At 41.5% G+C, this 27,198-nt stretch overlaps 1 protein-coding gene across 1 annotated transcript; it reads right to left on the reverse strand.

Annotated features, from left to right (window-relative positions):
* Positions 1–379: 379 nt before the first annotated feature.
* LOC311107161 (transport and Golgi organization protein 1 homolog) lies at positions 380–26,939 on the reverse strand. The gene is given in 26 exon segments (XM_084149655.1): positions 380–1,849; positions 1,980–2,349; positions 3,253–3,318; positions 3,497–3,543; positions 3,649–3,720; positions 4,509–4,622; positions 5,095–5,183; positions 6,691–6,758; positions 6,956–7,154; positions 7,340–7,478; positions 7,568–7,658; positions 7,782–7,834; positions 9,985–10,066; positions 10,251–10,373; positions 10,485–10,589; positions 10,705–10,776; positions 11,200–11,310; positions 11,431–11,508; positions 11,617–11,705; positions 11,836–11,857; positions 11,988–12,119; positions 13,152–13,291; positions 24,304–25,078; positions 25,080–25,127; positions 25,129–25,595; positions 26,134–26,939. Coding segments are annotated over 26 exon segments (4,662 nt in total). The 5' UTR covers positions 26,936–26,939; the 3' UTR covers positions 380–1,541.
* Positions 26,940–27,198: the final 259 nt, after the last annotated feature.

Below are 27,198 nucleotides of genomic sequence, written 5' to 3' on the forward strand. Positions count from 1 at the left end.
AGTAGTCCTCCTTTACACTTACTAAAGGAGCGAATCCTAACTAAACACATGTCAAATTTTCACTTGGCTTGTTCGACATTGCAGGTGACTGCTGACTGATCTACAAATGACCTTTCATCATAAAATAAACTGCTAATTATTTGTAGATCAGTCAGTCACAATTGAACCACAATGGATCACGTATTTGATGCTCACTACCATAGCCACTGTCATGCAAGACTAGTGAAGGCTTTGCAGGAGTGCCCATAGCAATTACCAGAATTAACCACTTCAGGAATAAACAGATGGGTATTACTGTAGCTGTTATTGATAGCATGTACAAAGAGAGCAAATTCAAGTGTAGGGTGTGGCCGACAGAAAATTCACTTAGTCATCATGATTAACCTTCAGTAACTCCATTTATGGCTTCACATACTGTATAAGGCAGAGCAGAGCCCAACTATACAATCATTTGACAGCCTTGATAACAGTGTACATAATACCATTCCAGATATGCCATTAATAATCAAATCAGTCAAGTGTTTTGGTAGCAGTAAATATTGTCTGTGGGTACAAAGAAACGCTCTGGGACCTACTCAGAGTTAAACAAATATTTCTCACCAAAGCATACATTATCTGAGCGCAATGATATAAATGTAATGCAAATACGGACTTTAATCATGTGCAAGAAATATCAGGTTCTTTTTTTACTTGAAAATAAATTGACAAATGTGATGCATCCCTGATGTAACATAAGAACAAAAAAAAGACAAACAAATGTGAAGGTAATATGACAGGTGTTCAGTTAGTGGGTGATTAATGGCTTTTCACATGTAATATAGCTATCCATACAAAACAAATACATTGAGCACTATCAGACATTTCCTTTAAACTAAAATGGATCTGAAGAGTTGTCATATGCTTCATATGAACAATAGATAACATAACTGCAGTACTTTTTACCAGCTTTATTAATAAAATATCCTAAGAATAGTAAATACATCTCTGACTATCAATTTACACAACCTTCCTTTTCAGTTCATTCTGAAGACTGTTTTGGGAAGAGTTAAGATAATACGGTACTTCTGAAATGATTGATACATTTTTTGTAAACATTTTTAGTCATTTAGCAGACGCTCTTATCTAAAGCGACTTACATGATCAATTAGGGTTAAGTGCCTTGCTTAAGGGCACATCAACAGATTTTTCACCTAGTCGGCTCGGGGATTAGAACCAGCGCAAGCAACCCAAAAAGCTTGGGGCCCCTTTATTTTTAATAATTTCCATAACATTGTGAAATTAATACAAAACCAACATAATACCCTTTTAAAAACTGAAAATCCTCAGTCATACAATATAAATGTTATTGCACAATAGGCCTTCTTGCAGAGTGGCAAGCCTCAGTCACTACTCAAACATACGAAACATAAGACATTGATTTTCTGATGCTTTAATAGGAACACTAACATTTAAGATACTTTAAGAAAAGATACTTTAAGAAAAATAAAGAGATGAATCGTGGTTGATTAAATGTAGCCGGGTCGTTAACGGTTGGTGGGTGTCTAAGGCTCTGCCATGGCAGAGCTGACTGAGTCCTGTGGGGCAGCTGTTGCCTGCTGGGAGCTGTAGTCTTGCCCCTGGCCCTGGGAGCCAATGCCGGGCTGGGGGCCCACAGAAGAGTCATGGCCATGGGGGGCCTGTGGCTGCATGGGGGGCTGCCCAGGGAAGTCTCTGGGGCCGCCGTGAGGAGGGTATGGGGCCGCCCAAGGGGGCAGGTGCTGGGGTGGGATGGAATGATCACGTGGTCCATAGTGCACGTAGGTACGTGGGGGTCCCGTGGGTCGGGCCATAGGAGTGCCGCTGGAAACACCTAGGTAGAAGGGAAAACAAATATAATACCATAGTACCAACATAACAATAGCATTACTAACCACAACTGAAATACTAATAGCAAAGAGTCAACTTGAGGTAAAAGCTGGGGGCCAGAATTCACCACCTACCGAATGGGGGAGGCACCGGTCCATAGTGAGAAGGTGGAGGAGGGCACCGGTTGTGTGGGGAAGGGGGACTGTAAGCACCAGGTGGTGGAGGCCGATATCCGGGTGGGATCATGGGACCAGGCGGGTGTCCGTTAGGTGGTGGGGGTCCGGGAGGCATCATGCCTGAGTGTCCGTTGTCTGGTCGGTACACGGGAGGCATGAAGGGTGGGGGTGGGGGAGGAGGGATGTGGTGGGGGCCGGGGCCGGGAGGGGGACGGTAGCAGAGTCCGGAGGGATAGCTGATGATTGGTCTGAGGGGGCCGGGGCCTGAGTCGGGGGGTGAGCTGATGGGAGAGACCAGGAGGGAGCCAGGACCCTGAGGTCGAGAGTTCTGGAGGAACAACAAACAAGAAACATTAAAACGAAGAATAGCAATATGTCCATTGTGCTTGTAGCCCTGTTGCTGGCACCAACAGTGAAGACCCCTTTCATGTGATTCAAACAGTTTCGTTAGGTTAGAACAAAACAAACACAATCATGCACATGTGAGAAAGACAACAATAACCCACAATAAGTCAAGTTACACAGTTCCACAAGAATCACACTGATTTCAGAATCAGGACCGTTTCCACAAAGCATTAACCTCAAACACACACACAGCTTTAAATGATAACACATTTGAGATATCCATCATGTAGTTGTGCTGAAGTTAAGGCTTTGTAGAACAGTGACACAATTTCACTCAGTGGGGGTCAGAGGGAGGGTGTCTTAATGTAAGGAACATGTAAAAGCGCTTACAGACGGGCCGCGGTAAGCGGCGAAGTTATCAGACTTCAAATGGGAGTAGAGCGGCAAAACGCAAGCAGTTTTGCTAGTGGCTCGGGTCGTGGTACTCACTCCAGTGAGCGGCGCCGCTGGCTCGGCACTCAAGGCTTCAAAATATTAAATTAGCTGAAGTCTTGAGCGGCACATGGTTGACCAATGAGCAGAGTTCATCTTGCCAACCAATCAAACAATGTTTTAATGATAACCTTCGAACTGACAACAACCGGGGACCGCTGGTCTCTACAGGATTTTCTCGAGGTTCAATTGCCGTTTACCGAGGCCCGTCTGTAAGCGCCTTAAGACAAGTAACTACGCATGTCAGAATCCAGCCAGCAATGTTAAGTCTGACAACCATGTGAAGCCACTACCCAGCTGCCTGCCACTCCAGCCACTGATCCACAGCTGGGGTAAGCATGCTCACACACACATCCGCAATCCCTGCCAATGCTGCCTGGAACATAATACTCACTGCCTCTGGGTTCTCTGTGGAGGCCTGGGCCTCAGCCTGTGACTCTGACTCTAGTGGAGTGGTCTGCTTTAGTGCAAACACAGCCACATGATGGAGGAACAGGGGGGAGAGATGCACACACCACAGTAAGTACTGAAGGGGTTTCATTGAAACTTTCCTTCTCTAGTTCCATGTCACGTTTTCCCTCCTGACATGGTTACGTAATAAGGAAACAAATAAGCTGTGGAAATTGACTGAAACTTACCGAGCAGTCCAGATTGCTTAGTGAGGATGTACGTGGGGCCATTGTGTCTGTGGAGGAGCAAAGGGCAGAATGATTAGAGGAGATTTAGGATAAGGGCACAATTAGGGAATAATACTACATCAACCCTCAGTGACTACAAATATAATCTCTACCAGGTCTAGCAGGCACTGGGTGTTTGTGGTCAGGAGGGTAACGGCCGTGAGGGTCAGATGGAGGTCGTGGTCCTATTGGACACAAAATACACGGTGATGCCATATTCTCATCTTCTCGAATGCTAATCTTGGCTCTCCTGGTTGTCATTAGACACCTGACTCTAGACCACGTTGCTGGTTCATGCTACCATCTATTTATAGCAAAGTCTGGTCTATTTGCAGTCCGAGGAAAATGTTTGGTCATGTCATGGTAGGATATTACTCTTCTAGAACTAGAACACTTGCAGATAAATATTAATACCACATCTCATATGGTTTAAAAAAATAAAGCAAAGGCTAAAGCTTTTGTAACCTAATGAGTTTCCCCTTACATATGATCTCACAACAGCTGAACACAACAAAAACAACACCATAGTACTGGAAGAGCAAGAGGCGTTATTCCAAATTGTGAAAGCAAATGAAGGCATGGGAACATTCTGGATCATCTGGACACTCAAACACAGGTGAGAAAGATGGGTATGGCAGTAGAGGGATAAAAGATGGCAGTGAAAGAGACATGAAAGAATGTCATAGAAAATCAAAAAGGAAGTAATCAGAAGACAAAAAAAAGGAAGAGGAAAAGGTCAGAGGTGGGTACCAACTAGGAGCAGGATGAGAGCAGTAGGAAGAAAAATAAGGAAGGGAAATGATTGAAACACCACAGGGGAGGTGAAGAAAGGGAAAAAGGAAAGGTGAAAAAGAGAGCAGCGAGTCGGGGCATACAAGGGTGAACAAGGAGGGGTTTGATTGGCTGAGGGATGGTACTGCTCGGCCAATCAGAAGGGCCAAGGCTGTCCAGGGCGAGGGTTCAGGAGTCTCACCGTAGAGCTCGTTCCTTCGCCCCACGGGGGCAGAGGGGGGGCGCCCGGGACCCTCTATCATGAGAGGGGGGGACGGGGCACCGCCACTCACAGGTGAGGGCCCGTACGAATCACCTGTTTAGCAAAAGCATTTAACAACCTTTAAAACAACAAAACACACAACCAACACCACACAGCCAAATACCGCTGTCAGTCTCTCCACATTGGACCAGCTTCAAGGAATTCAAATCAAAACATCAGGAAAACATGCATTTCAGAAAGTAGAGATCAAACAGCAGATGGGGTATCAGACAGTCAAAACATCCAAGAACTAATCTGAAATGCAGTCACAGCTGAAATCCAACCGACAAGACAATAGAAATTAGCCCTGCCAGGTATGAAACACAGTGGGCAGTTCAGGAACGTTACAGAACGTTCAGATATAAATATATGATTCTCTGTCTTCAAGAATAGAGTCATTTCAGCCCTATTCATTTCATTTCTATCTGCAAGTTATATTCTGATGATTTTGCCTTACTGAATGCGCCACAGACGTGCCAGTCGCCAGCACGAAATAACAAAGGGAACTCTGAGGATTGGTTCTTACCTCGTCGGAGAGGCATGGGAGCCATCCCAGGGGTGGGCTTGAACAGAGGCCTACGGAGCTCATTCAGCTTGCTGGACATGTCAGTCAGTCTAGGGTAAAAAAGAGAACAGGCATTTAGCTTCTCAATACTGTACCTCCAAACCTAGACTAATATAGCTTACTGCATTTCAGGGCTCAAAACTGCGACCAAAACACTTGCATTTGCGACCCTTTGACTTGGCAGTGCGACCAATTTTAAATTGGTTGCTAGGGTGCCAGTGAATCTTTTTTAGCCGGTCACGTTAGTTTTTGGTTCACAATTTGCTTATTTTTTCTTTATTATTATATGATTGTGCAATTGACCAAAAATAGACCATATGAACGGATCTGCCTGTCCCCATTTTGAGTGAGCAATAGGTGAGAGGTGCATTCTAATAAGCACAACCATATGACCGTTGCTTAAAATGCAATTGCGGGAAAAATACAGTTTGCAAAGCAACTACTGTTGTTCTAGTTACAGAGAGGAGAGTCACTGCTTTCTGTGAGTATATAATTACATTTCTCACCTCTCAATATGGAGTTCATGGCACCACTTTACAACTGGAGTAGGCTATGTAGTATATGGTTTTGATGCGCCGCGGAGCGCGCCATTTGCGGTGAATAAGGCTACATCAAGTAGCCTGTATAGGCCTAGAGCTGGAAGGTTTTTGTAGGACATTACATTCGCTAATATATTAATGAATTAGCCTACATTGGCTATCTAGTAACATTATCATATTTAGAGTTAGCAATCTAGATAAGTGTTTTGAGTTGCCACATCCTCAGGTGGTGAATAATATAGCCTAGGCCAATATGCACAAAGTTGTCCAAAAATACATCGGATCATTTTGGATTCTATTTCGACAGGTTGCACATCAAAATACCAACCATGCATTCCCTGGATATGTTAGATGAAATATCTTACTTTTTGAATCCTAGACTACCATCTCAGTTGTCTTACTTGTCACAGGATTATTTATTTTCTTATACTGGCTACTGTTGATAGTGTACAAAAAGAAAACTAGCATTCCTCTTGGCTGGCCTACTGTAGACATATTGACCTCTGCTTTGAAAAGCAGTCTGTCTTAAAGGGACAATGTCCTATTTTGAGATGTAAAAAAATATTTAAAAGACAGGCCTACTTTAGAAACAAAATTCTGCAATTAATGCAATGCAATTCTAACGAATAGAATAATGTCTTACATTGCAAAATTATATCATACAGCTTTTTAATACATCATTAATTAATATCCAAATGTAGCCTATTACTAGCTGAATATAGAGAGAAAGCATGCTTCCCAATGCATTTAAAAAACAGTTCACGTTGAACCCTGAGTAAATATATCCAAATCAATGTAGGAACACAAGGGCATGCTAATTTAAAAGATGGCTAGTCATTATTAGCCTGGTTCTGTATGGAATGCAGGTACATTATGGGACACAGGTCAGGTCACCATCTCTGTGCAGTGGCGAAAAATTGGTGCGACCAAATCATGTGCTGGTGCCATCAACTGAATAAGCCTAGAGCCCTGCATTGGTATAGCCCAATTGAGTCTGTTGTATTAGTGTTGCACTCACTTGTTACGAAGGTTAGTTCTTTCCTTCTTCTCGTCCAACAGAGCTCGCTCAGCAGCACGTGCAATCACCTAGAGAGAAGAAAGAGAGACATTTAAAATCTCCTGTTTTGGACTAAATTCACCTTACAATTTACTGGCCAAACAGTAGACTTAAAAAATGTTCTTGTCCTACTGTATGTGCCATCGGTGGGGGTTGAGAAATGAGAAAAATACACATTTCCATTGTTTCTGTAACAAATGGACTAATAAAGTTGTACTGTACATACCCAGCTCTCGTGGGATTTCTGCTCCTGCTCAATTATCTGGGCTTTGTAGGACTTCTCGGTCCGTTTCAGCTCGTCCTGGATCTCTTTGATGCGCTGCCTATGCACCTTGACCTCCTCCTCGGCCTCTAGGGCCTTGCCGTCCACCTCCGTCAGCATGTCTTTCTTGTTGCGGCGCTCAAACTCCTCCTTGGTCAGCTTCCTGAAAGGTGACACACAAATTAAATCAAACTCTCAATTTAAAGTGCATTTGAAAACCTCAAACTTCACAATAAAAGAATACAGTAAAAGACATTGAACAATGTTTTTTACATGCTGTGGTGCCACTGAGAACAAACCCTACAACGGTATTAACGCATGAACTGAACTGCTTCTGGTTCTACTTACTGCTGCAAAGCATTCTCCTTCTGCTGGTACATCTCGGTCATGATCTCGTTCTTCTGCTGCAGGGTGTTGTACTGGTTCTCCAGGTGGTTCCTGTCACTTTTCACCAACAAGATGTCATGCTCCAGCTGCTGATATTGTTCTGTGGCGATAACAAGTTGATAGTGTTTAGAGAGAAAAGGGAGTGATGCATTTCAAACTCTAGTTGCTGGGATAAAGTGCTTGACATACCTTCCAGCTCTTTCCTGGCCTTCTCTTTGTTCAGCAGCTTGGTCATGAAGCGATCGCGCTCTTCCTCCACGACAGACAGAGTGGTCTGGACCTGTGGTAAGTTGTGCCAAAAGTTAGCGTAAGAGTTGACACACTTCTTGGTTCTGAGCATCAGTTTTATTGGCTTTCAGGTACACAGAAATGTTGGTCCGTTCAAGAATGAACTCAGTCTTACCCGAGAGACGTCCATCATTTGCTTAATGCGGTTTTGGATGACGGTCTGCTTGTCTGAAATGGATCAAACATAATTGTAAACACATTACTGACACGTTTCAGGGAACTAGGCGTATGTCGTACGTCACTACTTCACAGGAGAGGCATTTGAATGTAAACATTTATCAAAATTAGTTTTTTGGCAGAAATGCCTTCTGGAACATGTGAACTTTCATGTGCCTTAATAACAAACTTGTATGCCATCTGTAAATACAAATACAATTGTTAAATTACGAGCCTAGTTGGTTTAGCCACGGAAAAAGACAGGAACCTTCCTGCCAGCCATGATTGGCTGAGATAATGGATGGGCTGGACATAATGAGATGAGTTTGGATTGGTCTGCCATGTAGCACGCTTCTGTCTATAACATGAGCTTCTCAGTATGTGTAGGTAATCCTTTCTAACTTTGCTTTTTTGAAAGATGCTCTCCACTTTCTGGAGAACCGAGCTTTGAAATCCAGTGGAAGCATAGTATGATAGCTAAGGAGATGGAGAAAATGTTGTTGTTTGATTGCAAATATGTGGAGGGAGTCGAAAAGAGAACACACAGAAAGAAGGCAGTTGTATAAAACACCCGTCTCCGGATTACATCTTCAAACTAAGGGCAACCATGGCATCCGTGACAGAGGGAGAAGTGTTCATCCATGTATTCAGGTAAGAGAGTCTAGCTAGCTACATTTTACGATATTCTAAGTTTCTAATTTTGTCAGAAATTTGTTTTCATTGCAAAATAAAGCTTACTGTTAGCCGGCTGGCTCGCTAGCTAACGTTACGTGTATGATCTGTGTAGTAATATTACTCGTATCTCAGAGCCATTTGCATCGCTAGATATAGCCTAATGTTAGCTAGGTAGCATTGAACCTAGTTGGTTAGTTTTAGCTACCAGCAGATTCATACAGGGTAGTAACGTTGAGTTGGAATTATGGTTAATTGTTTAGCTAGCTAGTCTAAACAAAAGACTCCACTATGCAAGTAACCATTTCACTGTACCGTTTACACCTTCTGTATCCTGTGCATGTGACAAATAAACGTTGATTTTATATAATGTGTGTGTTTACCAGAGATGGTAATGTGAAGAACATGACCGGCACAAAAGTCAAATTTGGATATAACGTTAGGCCAACGAGACAGTGTCCAAGTTCTAAAATTCTCAGGTAGAATGCCCTGCTTTTACTTCATCACACTCACAACCGTAAGCTATTTTCTGTAATTATCTCGCCCTTAACTTGTAAATAATGATCTTGTTGGGAGTTTATTTTCCTGTAATAATGAATACAAATTAGCTAAAGTTAAGACGTTGTCAGCTATATGATATGGTCATTATTTGAACTGGCTAGCCAGCTAACTTAACATTAGCTAGCTGCTAACAAGCTAGAAACTAACCAAAACATTGTTTAGAAATTTGCTTTTAGTTGCCTGGTTTGCTAGATTGACATAACTAAATTCATTTTTAAACAGATGGGTTTATTGGTGTTCAAATACAACAGTTATGCTATTTTGGACCACCAGGCTGCTGATGTCATGCAGCCTGTTGTTTTTGTGTTTATACTTTTTCATAACGACAACGACAAGTTTGATGTCGGACGACAATAGAATGTTCATGATGTCACTGCGACAACTGTCTACAGACACGTCGATAGACGTAGTATAAACTACCCTTTAGTCTTGAAATCTTTGGTTGTTTAGTACACTACAGTACTCACTGTTTAGCACATGTGAATCCTTAAAGAGAGGGGTGGGGCATTGGCTTAAGAGGGTGTGAACGATGCTGAATGGGTATAGACAAAGAGGAGCTCTCCAGTAGGTGTACCAAAACATTAAATTGATCATTTTCTCAAAAGTGGGGTTACAAGTTTATCAACTTTCAAAGCAGAATTAATTTCCCATTGTTCTTCAACTGTAGTGTATGATATACAATTTTCTAGCTCTGAGTCTCTACTTTTATCCAATGTAAAAAACATAAGAGAAGGCTGGTGGGAGGAGCTATAGGAGGACTGGCTCACTGTAATGGGATAAATGGAGCGGAGTCAAGCACGTTGTCTCCATGTGTTTGATGTGTTTGGTACCATTCATTTTATTCCATTCTAGACATTACAAGGAGCCCGTCCTCCTATAGCTCCTCCCACCAGCCTCCTCTGATTAGGACACTGTGTCAGATGACTTACCATTAGAAGCTTCCCCGTTAGCCACAACTCCATCTTTCAGATCATCGCAGGCCTCCAGGTCTCCTAGCAGGTCAGACAAAACCTGCCAGAGAGGGAGAGAACCACCAATTATACACTACACTTTTCCCCTGGAATCAGTCAAGAAGAAGGATTTTTCTTAACATAATACAGGTGCCATGTTTCTTTGTCATCAGGGTGCGTTTGAGAAGGTGTGAAAAGGAATTGATGCGGTGTAACAATATCGTAACTTTAAAAAAATAACTCACCTCAACGTTGTGGTCCTTCTGAACGAGGGAATCCTCCAGGTCTTTCTGGGACTTCTGGTAGACTTTGATCTGCTCGCTCATCTCCCTGTATTTCTCCTCCCACAACTTGGCAGCATGGTGCAGCTGTAACAAGGACATGAGGTCATAAAGACAGTTCTATGCAGGCCCTGCATGGCCAATGAGTCCTACACATGAGGCTTCAAGTGTGAATCGTTGTTCTGTATTGGTACTCACTGAGAGGTTCTCCTCCTTCAGGGTGGCAATATCCTTCTCCAGAACCTGGCGCTGGACTTTCTGGGCATCTTCACGGAGCTTGGCTTCATCCATCAGAATGGTAGCCTACAGATTCAATGACAAGGATAATTAAAGGAAATGGACACTTTACATTTGATTGTTGCAATGTTAACATATTTGACATGTTTTCATTGGGCATGTTCACTTATATGAACTATACCTTTGAGAGTGCGTCCTGGGTCTTCTTCCTGCTGCGCTTCAACTTCTCAATGGTTTTGTCCATTTCAGACATCTATGGGCAAAGATAATGATAAGCATAATGACAACCATCTTTCTCTGTGCTCACCAACGAGTCATCCTATTTAGGCTAGTAGCTGGCTAATAGTAGCTGCCTATGCTGTCTACATCAAGAAGCAACTGCTCTCTAGGGTGGTTATCTCTCTCGTTTGCAGGCTGTCCCTTCCTCTCTGTAGTCAATTACCAAATTTTCTGCACTAAACTATGTTGAATATTTATTTGCCTGTTGAAAATTAAAACTTCCTACAACGTCTCAAAGTTTGTGCTTGATTTGATTTCTCTAGAGAAACGGCACATTGAGCTCACAGAATAAAACAAACTTAATTGAATTAAAAGAATTGAACAGATGTCAGACAATTGGTTGTTTTGAAACCAGGGAGAACATTTTTATTCCGGCTAATCGCTCAATACTACTCACCACATCTTCATGTTTCGCAGTATTGGCTCGCTCATCGTCAAAGGATCTGGCGAGTAAGTTATTTTCCTTGTCCAGGCGCTCATTTTGTCTCTCCATCTCTTGCACAATATTCTATTGGATAGAAAAATAAAATGGTGTGTCAATTCAAACACTATGGAAAACAAAAAATTAATAAAAAATAGTCAGCATGACAATGATGTGTGATCAAGATAATATTTCCTAGAGACTCACCTCCAGTTCCTGGATCTTCTCCAGAGATGAAGTGGCAGATTTCTCAGATTGCTTTTGCTTTTCTTTAAGTTCTTCGCCCTGAGGGGAACCCAGTAGAAATACATTATCAAAACATTGTTATGTCCCTTAATTCACGTTGAACCCAAAATTCTGGATCTTGGTCAGTGAAAAGTCTCTGCAACTTACCTGTTGCTGCAGTTCAGCGACCTTTTGGAGTATCTCCTTCTTCTCTTGTTCAAGCCTTTCCATCCTGTCCGTCATCTCTTTTTCAGTAGCTAATAAAACACATGACAAGAGTATGAATTCAGACATGGTTTACACGTGACAAGGACACCAGCCTGTAGGCAATATGAATGAGGATTCACTATGCACCATAAATTGCCAGAGAGAAGTAGAAGAACTTACTTAGATATGACTTGCTTTTGACCTGTGAGAAAGGGAAAAGAAAAGTGGCAGCAAACAGCCTCCTCAACAGTAGCATACGATACATCATAGAATAACATGAAGCATTCAGATGATGAAATTATGAAAGCAGTGACTGTACAACAAGGACTTACAGATAGAATGCTCCTCCAGAAGAGGAAGAGGAAGCCGATGACCCTGGCACCTGCAGTGACCAGCACGGGTTCCCAGGACACGCCGTAGAAGTCTGGACCTGGCTTCCATTGCTCTGGCAGGCAGGTGACCATCTGGGGAGACACACAGGCCCAATCAGTGTTACTACAGCACATGTCTGGCTTAGCAAATAAGTTGGGCAATAGTTGGGCTGAGATGACAGAGGAAAATCAGTGATGTTAAACATTGAACTAAACCATCAGGCATTACAGTGTTCTGTTTAAAAGCATGGCTAATGGTTATCCCACTGAGCACCCTCTCAGTCAATGCGAAGCACATCTTCAGATCAAATCAAGGTGGGTTTAGAAATAGACCTAGCCTATAACCCAGTTGTTGATCAAAATCAATAAAGAGAGAATATTTGCCTTAACCTTACGTAATCAATGGGGATTGGATTGGCCTGGAGCCCTAACACTGTCCAACCATGGAGACCTTTGCACAATGCACGTGGCATACAGGCACAACACAGAACTTCCATCGCAGTCGCTCAGTGAAATTCAGGGATTAGCTAAATGAATCACCACATCATGGATCTAACTAACAAGCCTTAGGCCTAGGATTTAGAGTGCAAAAGATTACATTGTGTGCCCTTTCACCCTGTAAGATGGGCAATAAACAAAACAGATTATTGCATAACATCACTAGACATGAGCCACATGTATATTTAAATGGCCTGTAACCTCAGGTGATAGTTATGCAAGGGGAACATGTCAAAGTAAAATTCAACAACTTGAAGACAACTCTCTATCTGATACACAGATAGAGGAAGAACAGATACTGCCAGTCTGGTAAGTGTGACATTTAGTTTTCTATGAGGAAGAGGGCTGGCAACTTCCACTTTGAAAACATCGAAACTAAAGAGCAATCTAGTGATCCATTCTAGGCTGCAACTATTGGGGAAACGCATTAGGTATTGGAGGACAAGATCATTCCCCAAGACATTGAAGCTGCCAACATGATTCAGTTTCAATGTAGCTAGCAAGCCAGCCAGCCATACGGCGGCCTAAGACTTGACTAGCCAGCTAGCTACAATAGCTATTATAGAAAGAGTTCAACAAGATATCCTCCATACATTGGCAGTATCAACACTGTAGCCAACTACTTACATATTGAAGTTCCGTTAGAAATAATACGTAGAAGACAGACAGTTGATCAGATTCTGTCATCAGGGGCAACGTGGGTAAAGGGGTTGTTTCTTCCGAATCCATCGCGACGCTACCGTACGTTAGTTTGACAGCTGAGCTGGCTATCTGATGTTAACTAGGCTATTCAGAACGCTGAATAAAATATGATTATTGCATCACAATATACATTCTGATTCGGGTTTATCACGTCTTTGTTGGATAGAACTAAAACATTTCACAAGTTTACTGACAAGTGAGCGCAAATTCCCACTCGATTTCTCCATTCAATTTGCCTATCTGACTCCCGCAGATTTATTATGATACCTCAAAAGAACATGTAGATTATTTTTCAAGCACTGGGTACTGTCAAAGTCGCGTCAATTCAAATCTGGTATTAGGAACAAAAGAGGTCAACACGACTTCTAAGGTATACTAGTTATTTTAATTAATGCAAAAACCTTCAATGGTAAATATGATGTTTCGTATATACGGGCTCTCTGATATGTCTCGCAGGACACTCCAGAGAACTAACTCATTGTTCCAGAAAACAATACCCAAATACTCTGACAGAGGAAGTTTCCCACTTCTCTGCTGGCCAATTAGAGTAAAGACTTGAGTGGTTTAAACTTTCTCAGCCAATCCGTTGATGCAGGGGGTTGGTCTCATCTCTTCGGCGCCATTTGTTACACACTTCAGGCAGGCACAAGATTATCATAACAACCTATCATAGTGAGAAGAGCCAGCTCCCTTAGACATCATTCCCATGTCAAAGGAAGACTCATAAATCACAATGAACTATTATAGTCTAGCATTTGAAGACACAATCCTTATCTTCTCTTCACATCAATTACAGCCTGCCAGGTGTCACAGCCTACATTAGCCCAGTCAAGACTGCATTCTTTCTAAGTTAGTCATCCCATCAGTTTAGGAGAATAATAAATCCCTAATAGTCCCCCTTTTCACACCTCATAAGGTGTGATTCAAAAAACAAGAAAATACTGATTGTCATTCATTATTAATACAATACAAACAAAAAATCACACTTTTATTAATAGGCCATAATGATACTAAAAAATGCAAACCCTCAGTCCATCTACACCCCACTTGCAAATTGTTACCAGTCATCAAAGAACTTCAAACCATAAAACACAGGATTAATAAAACACAAAAGATAAGACTATTAAAACATAAAACACAAACAGAGAAGTATATTTTGGCCCTCTTTAGACACCCTCTAGTGTCACTCCACCAAGCCTGGTAGGTCATATCCTCCATTCCTAGGTTGGAGTCCAGGATTGGGCCTTATCTCACCATCTGTGGGAAATCACCTTCTCCATCTCCTTTCTCACCAAACCTCAGACACAGGAAATAAGACAACATCCACAAAGAACAAGTATACCCATAGAAGCTATAACTTCACCCAGAATAGTTACAACAATAGTTTTCCATTTATCAAATATGTTATCAAACCAACCGTTTATGGAGCTATCAATATCAGATCTCTCAGACAGTTTGTTTGTCAGTGTAGTTACTCCCATGAAGCTCTTTTGTCACTGACCCGTCCGGTGCTATATTGTTTGAGGATGAAAATACAGCACATAGATCCAAACAGAACACAAACTCCACCCCGCTCAGCCAAAAGCATATCTAACGCTATTCTATTCTGCCTTGTCATTAAGATAGTTGCCGCTGTCTGCTCATCTAATCCCTTTATTGCATCATAAGTGTGGTTTATAAATCTTTGCTGGTTATAGTAAATATAATTTATCCAATCTACGTTTTTATTAATTGTTGACCACCAAAAAAAATACTTGATTCAAACTCAGCTGCGATCTGATTCCTAGCTTTGAATTTTTCTGGAACCTCTCGAGTTACTCCTATCCCATCAAAGGATCCTTTCATCAAAGGATCCCGGGAGGAGGTCCTACTTTCTATTTGACAACTCACCAGTCTCTGACACGTTTGATTGTTTGCGAATGTAGGTGAGTTCACAATCAGTTATCACCACACAACCATCAGATGTCAGCACGGGCCTGGCTTTAGTTCCTACAATCCTCTGGCTGCAACAAAGAGGAAAGATTAGTCATGTTTTCTTTCAGTTGTGATATTCTCTGTGTAGGAGCAGGAGCTAAGATGCCCTACTCTGTATCCTATCTTACTAGTCCTAGAAAAACAATTAGAATCCCCTGAGACTTCAAACGTAGGCAACCTAGGTCGGAATGACTTTGTTATCGGGGGATACTGATAGTTTAAGTTACTACAATACTCTTTCACCCCATTCCCAAGTAGCTTGTATGGAGGATAAACCTGTTTTTGCATACTTCAGACATTCAGACAGTACCTACCCTTCTATGGGTCGCACTGCCATTTCTGGTAATTCCCTACCCTCACAACACTACACCTGTCCCCAAACTGTGTATGGAGATCTACATATCCCCCACGCTCTCGATATGAGCAACTACATAGTCCCAGGATGTACACGGCGACACACATACAGTGATGTCCTCCCCTAAAGTCCCTAATCTTCCCCTTTCCCTACGTCTAGCTGTCTCCTATGCCTTCATAGACTGTGCTCAGGTATTATTCTATCAACTTGTTTAAGGTTAACTACTACTTTTGGCTGATCAGAAGGGTTTGAGTGTGTTAGGAATATGGCCCCCACAATCAGACAGCTACCTACCGTCAGGAAACCTGTGAATCCCCACCCTTGCCCTGAGAACATGTCAGACGCCAACCCATTACTTCACCTTCTACCAAACTCACACAGGGATGATCAGACAGGGTAAGGGAATCTTCGTTAAGGAGCCAACCCCCGAGCCCTAATGGTGATCGGATCTTTCTCCTAACTCTGTGTTTGTTCATCAGGTGTAACTGGGTTTACCTTTTTGCAGTGTGTGACATGCACCCAGATGGATCTAATAGGACTTGATAGGGCCCTTCCCAACAGGCCTGCTTCCAGTTTTTCTTCTTTTAGGGACTGGATCCACACCCAGTCTCCTGGTGTGATAGAGTGGGTCACCTTCTCCTTTAGTTCACCTGTGGGGCACAAAACCTCTGACATACGGGTGTGGTTAATAAACTATCTTCACACATACATGTTGAGCTCTCAATTTCTATTGTTGTTTTTTCTTTTTAAGTAATTTTATTTATTTAATCCTATCATTCCCCCTTTTTGACACATGATTTGCCCATGTGTCAATATTACCTTTCTAAACCATTCCTTATGTAATTTATCATCCTATTGCCATGCCTTTCATTTTTGGGATTATCTTTTGCTTCTTTATTGCTCCTCCCACTTCCTTTGTCTTTTATGGCAGTTAAATTAAACTTTCATCCAGTTCAGAATCAATTAGTAATCCAATCAATCAATCTCTTATCTTGTAAAAACACTTATGTTTAGTTCAAACTCTGTTCTACCCAGGCTCTCCCGGGCTTGACCTGAAGACTAATTGTTGGACATGACAAGTCTATTTCTTAGGTCACCTAAGTCTTCTGTCTAGCAACAAAGAATAAAAATATCTATGTTCATGATTAACCCAGTTATATCTAATAGCCCACCAAAAAACCTCATCATCTTTAAATCACTACCAATGTCATATCCCTCGTTACTCTCTACCATTTGGATAACATCCCTGATGTATGTATGTCTCCTTAGAGTTCCAAATTACTTTACCATGGGCTACCATTGCCTTCCCATAGCTAAGATCACTTAATTTACCCGTATACAGTACATAATGGAGTACGCAAACTTTACAGCACTTTATCATTACCAATTCTTTTTGCTCACTTTGTGTCCCTGTTCTGCCAGGAAGGTTAACAATTGGATTGTATCCCTCTTACATCCCTCCTGAGTGGGATTAGCCAATAGAATATCATCTACATAAACTAACATTTGCTTCCTTCCCTAGGTTCAAACTTTCCCACATTTTTTGTTATAGCCTGGGCTAAGATTGTAAGACTTTCTGAAACTAACTGTAAGTCCATGACCATCCTCCAGTCGGCGCTAGGTGCCTTCTTTCTAACAGGAAAATATTGGAGAGTTGCATTGTACCACATCTCCAGGAATTATCACCCCTCCCTTAAGTAAATGCTCAAATGTAGGTGTTATCCCTTTTATTGCTTCTGGTTTCATAGTATATCATTTTTGGTATGGTCTATTATCGAATCGAGGAATCACTTGTACTGGAGCTACCCCCTTAATTAGTCCTACATCTGTTGTCCTTATGACCATAATTTGAACGGAATTGCTTCTAACTCAGCCTCCTGTTCCTGAGTTAAGAAAATCTCTTTCTGTCATCCGTTAAAACTTATCTCCAGATGGACACTGGGCTGGATTTTTGCTCTCCAATTTAACTTTATTCTATATCTCCCAGTGGAGTGGCCATACTGATCCCCAATTGGTGTATTCTGCCAGTCAGTAATGTTTTCCCCCTGTTTTATCCATATTACCTAGTGATAACCATTCCTCTGAATGTTCTTTCACTAGGACAACATGGGGGCTCCACCTTTCTCTGTACAGCCTCTGGCTCTGTGAACCCATTTTAACCCAATTTGAAAAAACAACAATCACAAAGAAAGAGATGAGCTAATCTCCCTCTCCTAGTTATAATCTAAAGATGGTATTACACACAAAACATGATAGATATTCCCAGTCTTAACCCATCAATAATTGTTTGTATCATTCTAATTCCTCCTAACTAATCCATTAAACCACTCAAAATTCCTCGAGTATACAATGATTATTTAATTGATTACCCTAACTCTGCTACATGTGATCTCATCTGAAATGATCCATTTATCAATTATTTATTCAACCCCCTAGGAAAACCTGTCTTCCCTTCTATTGTTCCTGTCCTCCCTGTAAATGTCATATTTGAGTTTTTAGCCAATACAATCACGGTTACATCAAATGTTCCCTCATTTAATGGTATTTTCTTCCTAATATAACTTCCCTAAATGAGATTAAATCCCCTGCCTTCCTCTACTATCCTTATATCATTACTGGATCAATGATAATAACCGTAACAACTATCAACAACAATTGTAATAACTATTTCACATTAAATTGTGTCTTTTTTTCTGATTATGCTACAATTGTAGCCTATTCTATCGCCCCAGTCCAAAATATAAGTCTATGTAACAAATCCATAACCCACTACAGGCTGGCGCTATTCCCCAGCACAACAGCCAATGCATACTTTCATCCTAACCAAAATAAATTATCGTTTTATAATCGTCCAATTATTTTGTATTTTTCCCGCTAACCCATTTCAGTTCGCTATTCAATTTATTTAACTGTTCTCTCTGATTAGGCCCTAATTAATAAAACAAATACTTGCTATCGTTGGTAACATATTTTCATAGACTTTTCTAGAATACTTCTATTTAAGCTATCTAATTCAATCTTTCACATTTCTCAATCCACATAGTAATTTAGGTATATAGCCCCACTGCGAAAGCTTTGTCTACTGTCCCTACCTGTGTTCGAACCAGGGACATCGCCAGTCACTTCACACCATCTGCGATGCTCTCAAAGTAACCACTCCCAGTTCATTCATAGAGCAAGTGACGTCACCAAATGAAAATCGCAGTAGCTTTCACCTCAGCAAAAAACTCTCTCTCCTTTTGATTCCCTATTGTATAAGTTAGTTTTTCTATTTAACCCCAAAACACGCTCGCTACAAATAGTCCATTCAACATTACCAAACCAAATACTCATCGTACCCATTCAATCAACACATCAGCCGTGTAATTTACACTCATAAATGCAGATTGTTACTCCATGCCTTGAAATGATAAATAGATTTCCACCAATAGCATATTACAATGATTTCTCATTTTACCCTCTGACACAAAATGAAGTTCCCTCACTGTACTACGTTAGCTCTACCATGATAATTAGTTCAATTTAACCCTCTATTTGTTTTGTATTATATTATACATTACGTCTAAAACAACATTACTTATGGTCAGTTTATTCCGCCATCATATTATCCAACAACGCCACAATCTTAAACTCATATGGGGCGGCCGACAGTTTAGTGACCAATAGCGCCGCGCCAACAACCGAGAGGTCGCCGGTTCCAATCCCCGAGCCGACCAGGCGAAAAATCTGCCGATGTGCCCTCGAGCAAGGCACTCAACCCCAATTGTTCCCATAAATCGCTCTAGACAAGAGCGTCTGCCAAATTACCAAAAACGCACATGTAAATATTCTCTACTTTCTCACCCAACACACGTCTACGCTCGGTGAGCAAGTTTAGAACACTCTCTCGTCAGATACCCACATGCGTTCCCAGCCATCTCCCAGTCTTTTCATGGCTCCAAAAGCCACACTTTCGCTCTCTCCAGCCCCTCCCCTCGCAACTCTACCTTTTTGAGGAGCTGTGAGGAGCTGCTTCTCGTCCCAGCGCGCCTCCAATATTCCGCCGTTACTCAAAGTACTCCAGTCCATTTATTTAAATCAAATAATTCCCACCTAATTAGTTAAAGTTGGTGCACGTTTATAAACCGAATTATTTCGGTCTAATTGTTTAACCAGTATTTTGCACGGTCAAACATCAAACGTTAAATCAAATAATAAACCAAATAGCCCAAACCAAGCACCTAAAACCAGTATTATTCTACGTCAAACATCAAACCTCAAATCAAATATTAAACCGAATTGTTTCGACACAACTATTCAAAAGCAGTATTATGCTTTTTCAAACACCAAACGTTATATTTCAAATATTTCAGTTCAAACGTTTTAGTTCAGTCACACAATTCATCACTTTAGCTTTATGTTCCCAATTGTTTTTAACGGGTTATATGGTTTAAGCAACCACAAATCCAACAGTTATTCCCAAATTATACCGTTTGGACAGCCACAGACGTCTTAATATACAGGTTTATTATTTTTTAATAACCCCTATTCACTATTTTATTTCGTCTGTGATCATTCGCGCACTCATGCATACAACACCCAGTGTCCCCCTGACTCTATCCGTATCTAGCCTTTTGATACGTGTCAGTAGCGTAACACTATCTAAAATTTAAGTGGCCATTATGATCCTAGCCATATCTTCAGTGGATATGTGCCACAACGTTACACTTTAATCAATTAATCCCTGTATCTCACGGTTCCACCATTTGTGGTCCAGAGACTTCAGTATTTTCCTCAGAACCTAGCCATATCTCTTCTGGATATGTGTCTCAGAAACAATACTCAACTAAAATTTTGGCGCTCCTCTGATCCTGGCCATATCTCGATGAATATGTGTCAGTAGTCAACGCCCTTAGCCAATAATTCCCTGTATCTCACAGTTCTCACCCCTGGTGATCCTAGCCTGGAGACTTCAGTATTTTCTCAGAACCTAGCCATATCTCTTCTGGATATGTGTCAGAGAAACAATACTCAACTAAAATTTTTGGCGCTCCTCTGATCCTAGCCATATCTCTTCTGGATATGTGTCAGTAGCCAACGCCCTTAGCCAATAATTCCCTGTATCTCACAGTTCTCACCCCTGGTGATCCTAGCCTGGAGACTTCAGTATTTTCTCAGAACCTAGCCATATCTCTTCTGGATATGTGTCAGAGAAACAATACTCAACTAAAATTTTTGGCGCTCCTCTGATCCTAGCCATATCTCTTCTGGATATGTGTCAGTAGCCAACGCCCTTAGCCAATAATTCCCTGTATCTCCAGTTCTCACCCCTGGTGATCCTAGCCTGGAGACTTCAGTATTTTCTCAGAACCTAGCCATATCTCTTCTGGATATGTGTCAGAGAAACAATACTCAACTAAAATTTTTAGCGCTCCTCTGATCCTAGCCATATCTCTTCTGGATATGTGTCAGTAGCCAACGCCCTTAGCCAATAATTCCCTGTGTCATCCAGTTCTCACCCCTGGTGATCCTAGCCTGGAGACTTCAGTACTATTTCCCGATCCTATCCGTACCTAGGCTTCTGGTACGTGCCGGTGAAACAATACTCTACGGTACCAAGGTTTAAACATCACATCTACCAAAGGCTTGCATGTCACAATATTGTGCTTATCTACTCATAATAGTTTCATAATTTAGTTCACTTACATCAGACAGGTGTTTCACAAAATTAATTTGGATAAAGCCAATTTGCAGATCTTTGGTTATTTAACAACAGGTATCTGCTTACCTTTTTAGAAGCCCGGGCAGTTTGTGAAACACACGGTTCGATTAAAGAGTTGACCAAATGGGCCGGACATTTACCCAGCGAAGTCCCTTCTACCAGACCGCGTCGGGGTCACCAATTGTCAAAGTCGCGTCAATTCAAATCTGGTATTAGGAACAAAAGAGGTCAACACGACTTCTAAGGTATACTAGTTATTTTAATTAATGCAAAAACCTTCAATGGTAAATATGATGTTTCGTATATACGGGCTCTCTGATATGTCTCGCAGGACACTCCAGAGAACTAACTCATTGTTCCAGAAAACAATACCCAAATACTCTGACAGAGGAAGTTTCCCACTTCTCTGCTGGCCAATTAGAGTAAAGACTTGAGTGGTTTAAACTTTCTCAGCCAATCCGTTGATGCAGGGGGTTGGTCTCATCTCTTCGGCGCCATTTGTTACACACTTCAGGCAGGCACAAGATTATCATAACAACCTATCATAGTGAGAAGAGCCAGCTCCCTTAGACATCATTCCCATGTCAAAGGAAGACTCATAAATCACAATGAACTATTATAGTCTAGCATTTGAAGACACAATCCTTATCTTCTCTTCACATCAATTACAGCCTGCCAGGTGTCACAGCCTACATTAGCCCAGTCAAGACTGCATTCTTTCTAAGTTAGTCATCCCATCAGTTTAGGAGAATAATAAATCCCTAATAGTACCAAAACAAACTAAGCAAATATAGAGAGGATATGACTCTCACAGTCTCAGGGTAGGCTATCGTCCCTCAACTACATTTATATTAACCTTTAAAAGTAAGTCAAAATTGATCAAATAAATGTTAATATAAATGCCTAGTTGAGGGACGACGCTATGGGTTGGCTATCCTTATTTTATTTTTGTTGGTCAACTGTGCTGGTCCATTCCATATTCAGGGTCAATATCTCCCCAAGTATTGCCTTTATTGTTTAAAATTATCTATATCCCCCCCCCCCCCCATAAATAATATTCAGATTTTCCCCAGTACTGTTTGAGGCCTACTTAACTACATGATTCTAGGGATGTGAGGCACTGAGCCTACCAAAGATTTTGTACCTGAACCTCATTTACGTTCTCTTTTACCATTTTGTTTAATTTCACTTTGTTGTCACTAGCAATAGATTGTATAGATGTGTCACAGTCCCCTTTCAGACTAAATCCATTTTACAATGGCTGTACTTGAACTCAACATGATTCTGAGTTGCATAGAAAAGTAGCAGATGCTACATCCTTTTGACTATCTGGAGATAGGCCAATACAATCATTGCTTGTTTACTGTTATTTGGTGATTTACAAAAACAAAAGTGTTTGGGGTTTCTTGTGCTGTGTGACACATTCCTCACCATATTTACGTTTCACTGCATTTCTCCTCCCCCCTCTGTGTTTGGTGTTTTTGTATCAGTTAGTTTATTGTCTTTGACTGTTGCACTGACTAAAGTTTATGCTGTCATCCTCATCTCCTATCTCATTACATATGGGTGACGGCTCAAAGGATTGGTCAACTCAACCTTGTTCCTCAATCTGATTAACAAAACTGAATGTTACCTCTATTCTTGTCCCACATATTCCTAAAATGTTTGATACTACGTTTGGTGACAATGGGTTTTCCAATTGGCCATTGCAAAGTTTTGGCAACTTCCTCCCAAAATTCGAAATGACACTTTTCATTATGCTGCATAATGGAATGTATTGCCATTGAAATAGCATGATAATTCCCCTAATTTTTTTGAGTCTTAACTTTCTGATCCTCCACAACATCCCTGCCACCCCATACAATTTATGTTTCAGATTTGGTGGTACAACAGCCTTATTTTCATTCATCTGTTTTGTCAAATTATTCTGATCTATGCATTTATCAGTAAGGTCGACTCCACAGTTAACTCTTATCACCATAGACAACAGCGTCACTATCAGTACCTTTATAGCTATGGTGATAAATGGCACTGCCAAGGTGGAGAGAAGGTCCAGGAAGATAGAAATCATTGTAGAAGTGGCGGAGAGGTTCCTGGGGCTGAAAGATTTCTCGACGAAGGAGTTACATGGAATATTGTCACAAGCCGTACCACCGTCTCAGGCCCTAGAGCCTGAGAAGGGAGATATGGAGAATTGAAAGAAGGAAGAAATAGGAGTTTTGTTTTGTCAATGTACTATTTTTATTTCGGTGGATTAAGTTAGTTTCCCTATCACGTATGGATTTTATTTTTACCTTGTTTTGGTTTCAACCCATCCAGTTGGCGGCGGCAATACACCTTTTTAGGTTGTAGTCCACCATAAAGCCCACAGAAGAAGAAGAAGAAGAAGAAGAAGAATACAGTGTATTGCAGCATTATTATTATTATTTTTTTTTAGTAATTTAGCAGACGCTCTTATCCAGAGCGTCTTACAGGAGCAATTAGGGTTAAGTGCCTTGCTCAAGGGCATATCGACAGATTTTTCACCTAGTCGGCTCGGTGATTAGAACCAGCGACCTTTCGGTTACTGGCACAACACTCTTAACCACTAAGCTACCTGCCGCCCTATTTGACCTTGGACCATGTTTTGAACCGCACATTTAATGCAAATACCACTTAAATAGGAACAAATATGAATCATTGTTAATGTTTAGACAATTATTTTTGTCATGAATAAATTTTGTCAGGAATGTCTTCTCTTCCTCCGCATCAGACATTTCCCCATCTTTTGAAACATTCAGAGGTTCAAACAGTGAGTACATTTTCATGCATTGCAATCTCACTGGCATTGTCAGGATGTGTATTTGTTCTGTCAACAGACTACTATTTACTTTGTTGTACTTCTTGGGCATTTCATAAATACAGCTTATTATGCAAACCAAATCTCCAGGCATTATTATCATGTCATTAGCAATGTATGACACTTTCCAAATATGCATTTAACAAAAGGTTTTAATTCTCCTGTACTCTGACATTAACTTAAACTGATTTTTAAAAAGCAATATTACCTGTGTCCGGGTGTAGTTGACTGCCAACTGCCAAGGGAGCACTGTTTCTGGCGTTTGAGTACTTCTGACTCAGGGTGAACACCAACTCCTGGAAGTCGTCCAAGATGGCAGCTTCCTCAATAAACTCACCAGCCTCCTGCTGCAGGTCAGTGTTCTCCTGGGCATCCAGCATCCTCTCAATCTCATCCAGGATTGGTGTTTCAGAGGCTTCCAAAATGGCCTCCAGCGCCTTTTCAATGTCCTCACTGGTGTTTGTCTGGGACAGCCGGGCAGCCTTCAGCTCCTGCTCCAGGTCAGAGAACAGGAACTCCACCCTAAAGAGGTTCTGAAGACCCAGAATCTTTTGGAAGCGCTCCATATCCTCCTCCTTAAAGTGGTCTCGCAATAGTGTCAGCCTCAACACATCGTCACTGTATTTCGGCTCTTTGCTTGGGAAGGGATCCGGAACCTTCTCTTCAAGTGAGGGTGTGTGGCTTTCAGCATCCTTCTCAGTCTCATGCACCTTAGGTTCTATGTCAATTGCCTTGTCGTGTTGGACCACATCCAACACATCACTGGATACAACATCGGTTTGTGTATCATTATTGGGTTGCTCTGACCCAAATTCAGATAGACTGTCTTTGTCCTTTTCATCACTGTGCTCAGTTTTGGATGAACACAATGATGCATTTTCATCCTCCAGCAACTCTTCCTCAATCTCTTCCCCCTCTAGGTGTATTGAATCCTCCTCCTCTATGAGGAGTTCTTGATGGCTCTCTTTCACCATTGTTTTTTTTACTTAGATCTGGGACCTTCTGGCATGGTTCTCGAAATCGTCTGAAAAGCCTGTTTCAATGTATTATCTACTTGTGACTCTTCGACAGCTTGTTTCTGCTCTGATTCGTTAATTTTACTATCAAAGTCTGAGAGCATGTCTGTCTTTGAGAGCTGTTTAGGGACTGGGCTGTCATCTACTGTAAGGTTCTCTGCTAAAGCCTCCTCAGTGTGTTCAAAGGGACTTGCCTCATCAGCAGGAGGTGTTGAAGGTTCAATGTCACCTTCTTCAGATTCATCCTCAAACTGCAACGTCTGGGAATCCTCATCAGGTACTTTGACAGCATCCTCACTGAAATTAGAGTCTGCAGGTTCCTCAAAGATTAGCTCATGTGGCTGTTCTGCTTCCTCTGACTCCTTGGGTTCTTCAATTTTGGGAGACTCCTCTGGTGTCATTTCACCTTCGTCATTATCCTCGTCATCTTCCTCTGAACCGGCAACATGAGCTATTCTTTCCCCACCACTGACAATGTTAAAATCTGTATCACCAAATGAAGACCACAGGTTATTGTCCTTGGAGTCATGTTTATGTGTATGAGGTACCTCTGATAGACTGTCTTCCTCATCTGTCTGATCAGATTCCGGAATGTTCTTGTCAGGGTATCTGATGCGGATGTGGTGCGGAATCAAGTGCAGGACACAGGAGCTAAGTCAAACCAGTCTTTACTTGAAAAGACAAAATAACAAACGGGTCTAACCAACCCGGAGGCGAACAATACGCAACAGTGCGTAAAACACAAAACCGACCTCGCACGAAAACAACAGTGCGACGGTACACGCTAGCGACTGGCAAAAAGTGAACAGCACTAACAGACAGGTGAAACCAATTACACACAACACATGACAGAAACAACGAGAACTTATAGGACACATAATCAACACTAAACATGAACAGGTGTACCAAACAGACCAAACCAAACAAACATCGAAAACAAAGAACGGTGGCAGCTAGTACTCCGGAGACGACGACCGCCGAAGCCTGCCCGAACAAGGAGGAGGAGCAGCCTCGGCCGAAACCGTGACAGTTCTTGTGTTCCAAATTAAAAGGTTCTTCAGAAAAAGCCAGCAATGGAGTTTCCCTGAGATGATAATCACTTTCCTCATCCTGCTGATATTCAAACTTGTCACTTTCCTCGTCCTCCTCGTCATATGGAGTCACCTTCCAAGTGTCCTCATCATCAGAGGTGACAGCATCAAAAGTTAACTCAGGGATAGGTCTGCCTTCTGAAAAACCATCAGGTGCATTCTTTAACTCAGGATCATCTTTGGATAGAGGTTCTGAGGGGGTTTCTTTGGTCTCACCTACCTCTGGTTCAACAACACTGTCCGGCAAAGAGTCCTCTGTCCTCTGCTGATCTTTCTGAAGGTAATCTTTGATCCTCTCAGCTGTGGTCTCAAGTACAGTGTCAGATTCCACTCCCTTTGTGTCAAGAGTTTCAGGCTGAGGCAGAGAGGACTCTAAAGGCTCAAAATGTCTCAGATCTTCATAATCTGAAACCTCCTCTACAACCTCATCTGGAACCTCCTCTACAACCTTATCAATGTCCTCAGGAACATCCCTATCAATCTCATAATTTTCTGACAGTGTCACTTCAGGTGGAGGCTTATCCACTTCCACTGTGGTGCTCTCAGCACTTTTGGTTAGGTCAAAAGTATATGTGGTTACTTGCACAGATTCCTCCTTGTCTGTTAACAATAAAGAGGAGCCTAACAGTGAATCAATGTCATAACTGTCAAACTTATCGTGTCCAGTGTCAAAGCAAACAAAGTTGGTTTCCTGAAAAGAAAAAGAAGACATTGTTTGAGTCATACTACCCATTTCAGAAAGAAGTTCAGTCATTCCAGATACTTGCTTAAGTGATGATACATTGGCAGTAGTGAAATAGGCCTAAATCAATTTACCTCAGAAGGAACCTCCAATTCTTTTTCAGTGTATATGTGATTGATTACAAGTTGGTCCTTATTGAAGTAACCAAAGCGGTTACCAACCTATTGTACGAAATTGCAACAAAAACAGAGAACGAAACATGATGTTAACAAAACAGAAAATGCTTCAACATTCCTTCTAGACTGCAATGTTAT

This window comes from Coregonus lavaretus (assembly GCF_964263955.1).
Source record: "Coregonus lavaretus genome assembly, chromosome: 31".
NCBI classification, from domain to species: Eukaryota; Metazoa; Chordata; class Actinopteri; order Salmoniformes; family Salmonidae; genus Coregonus; species Coregonus lavaretus.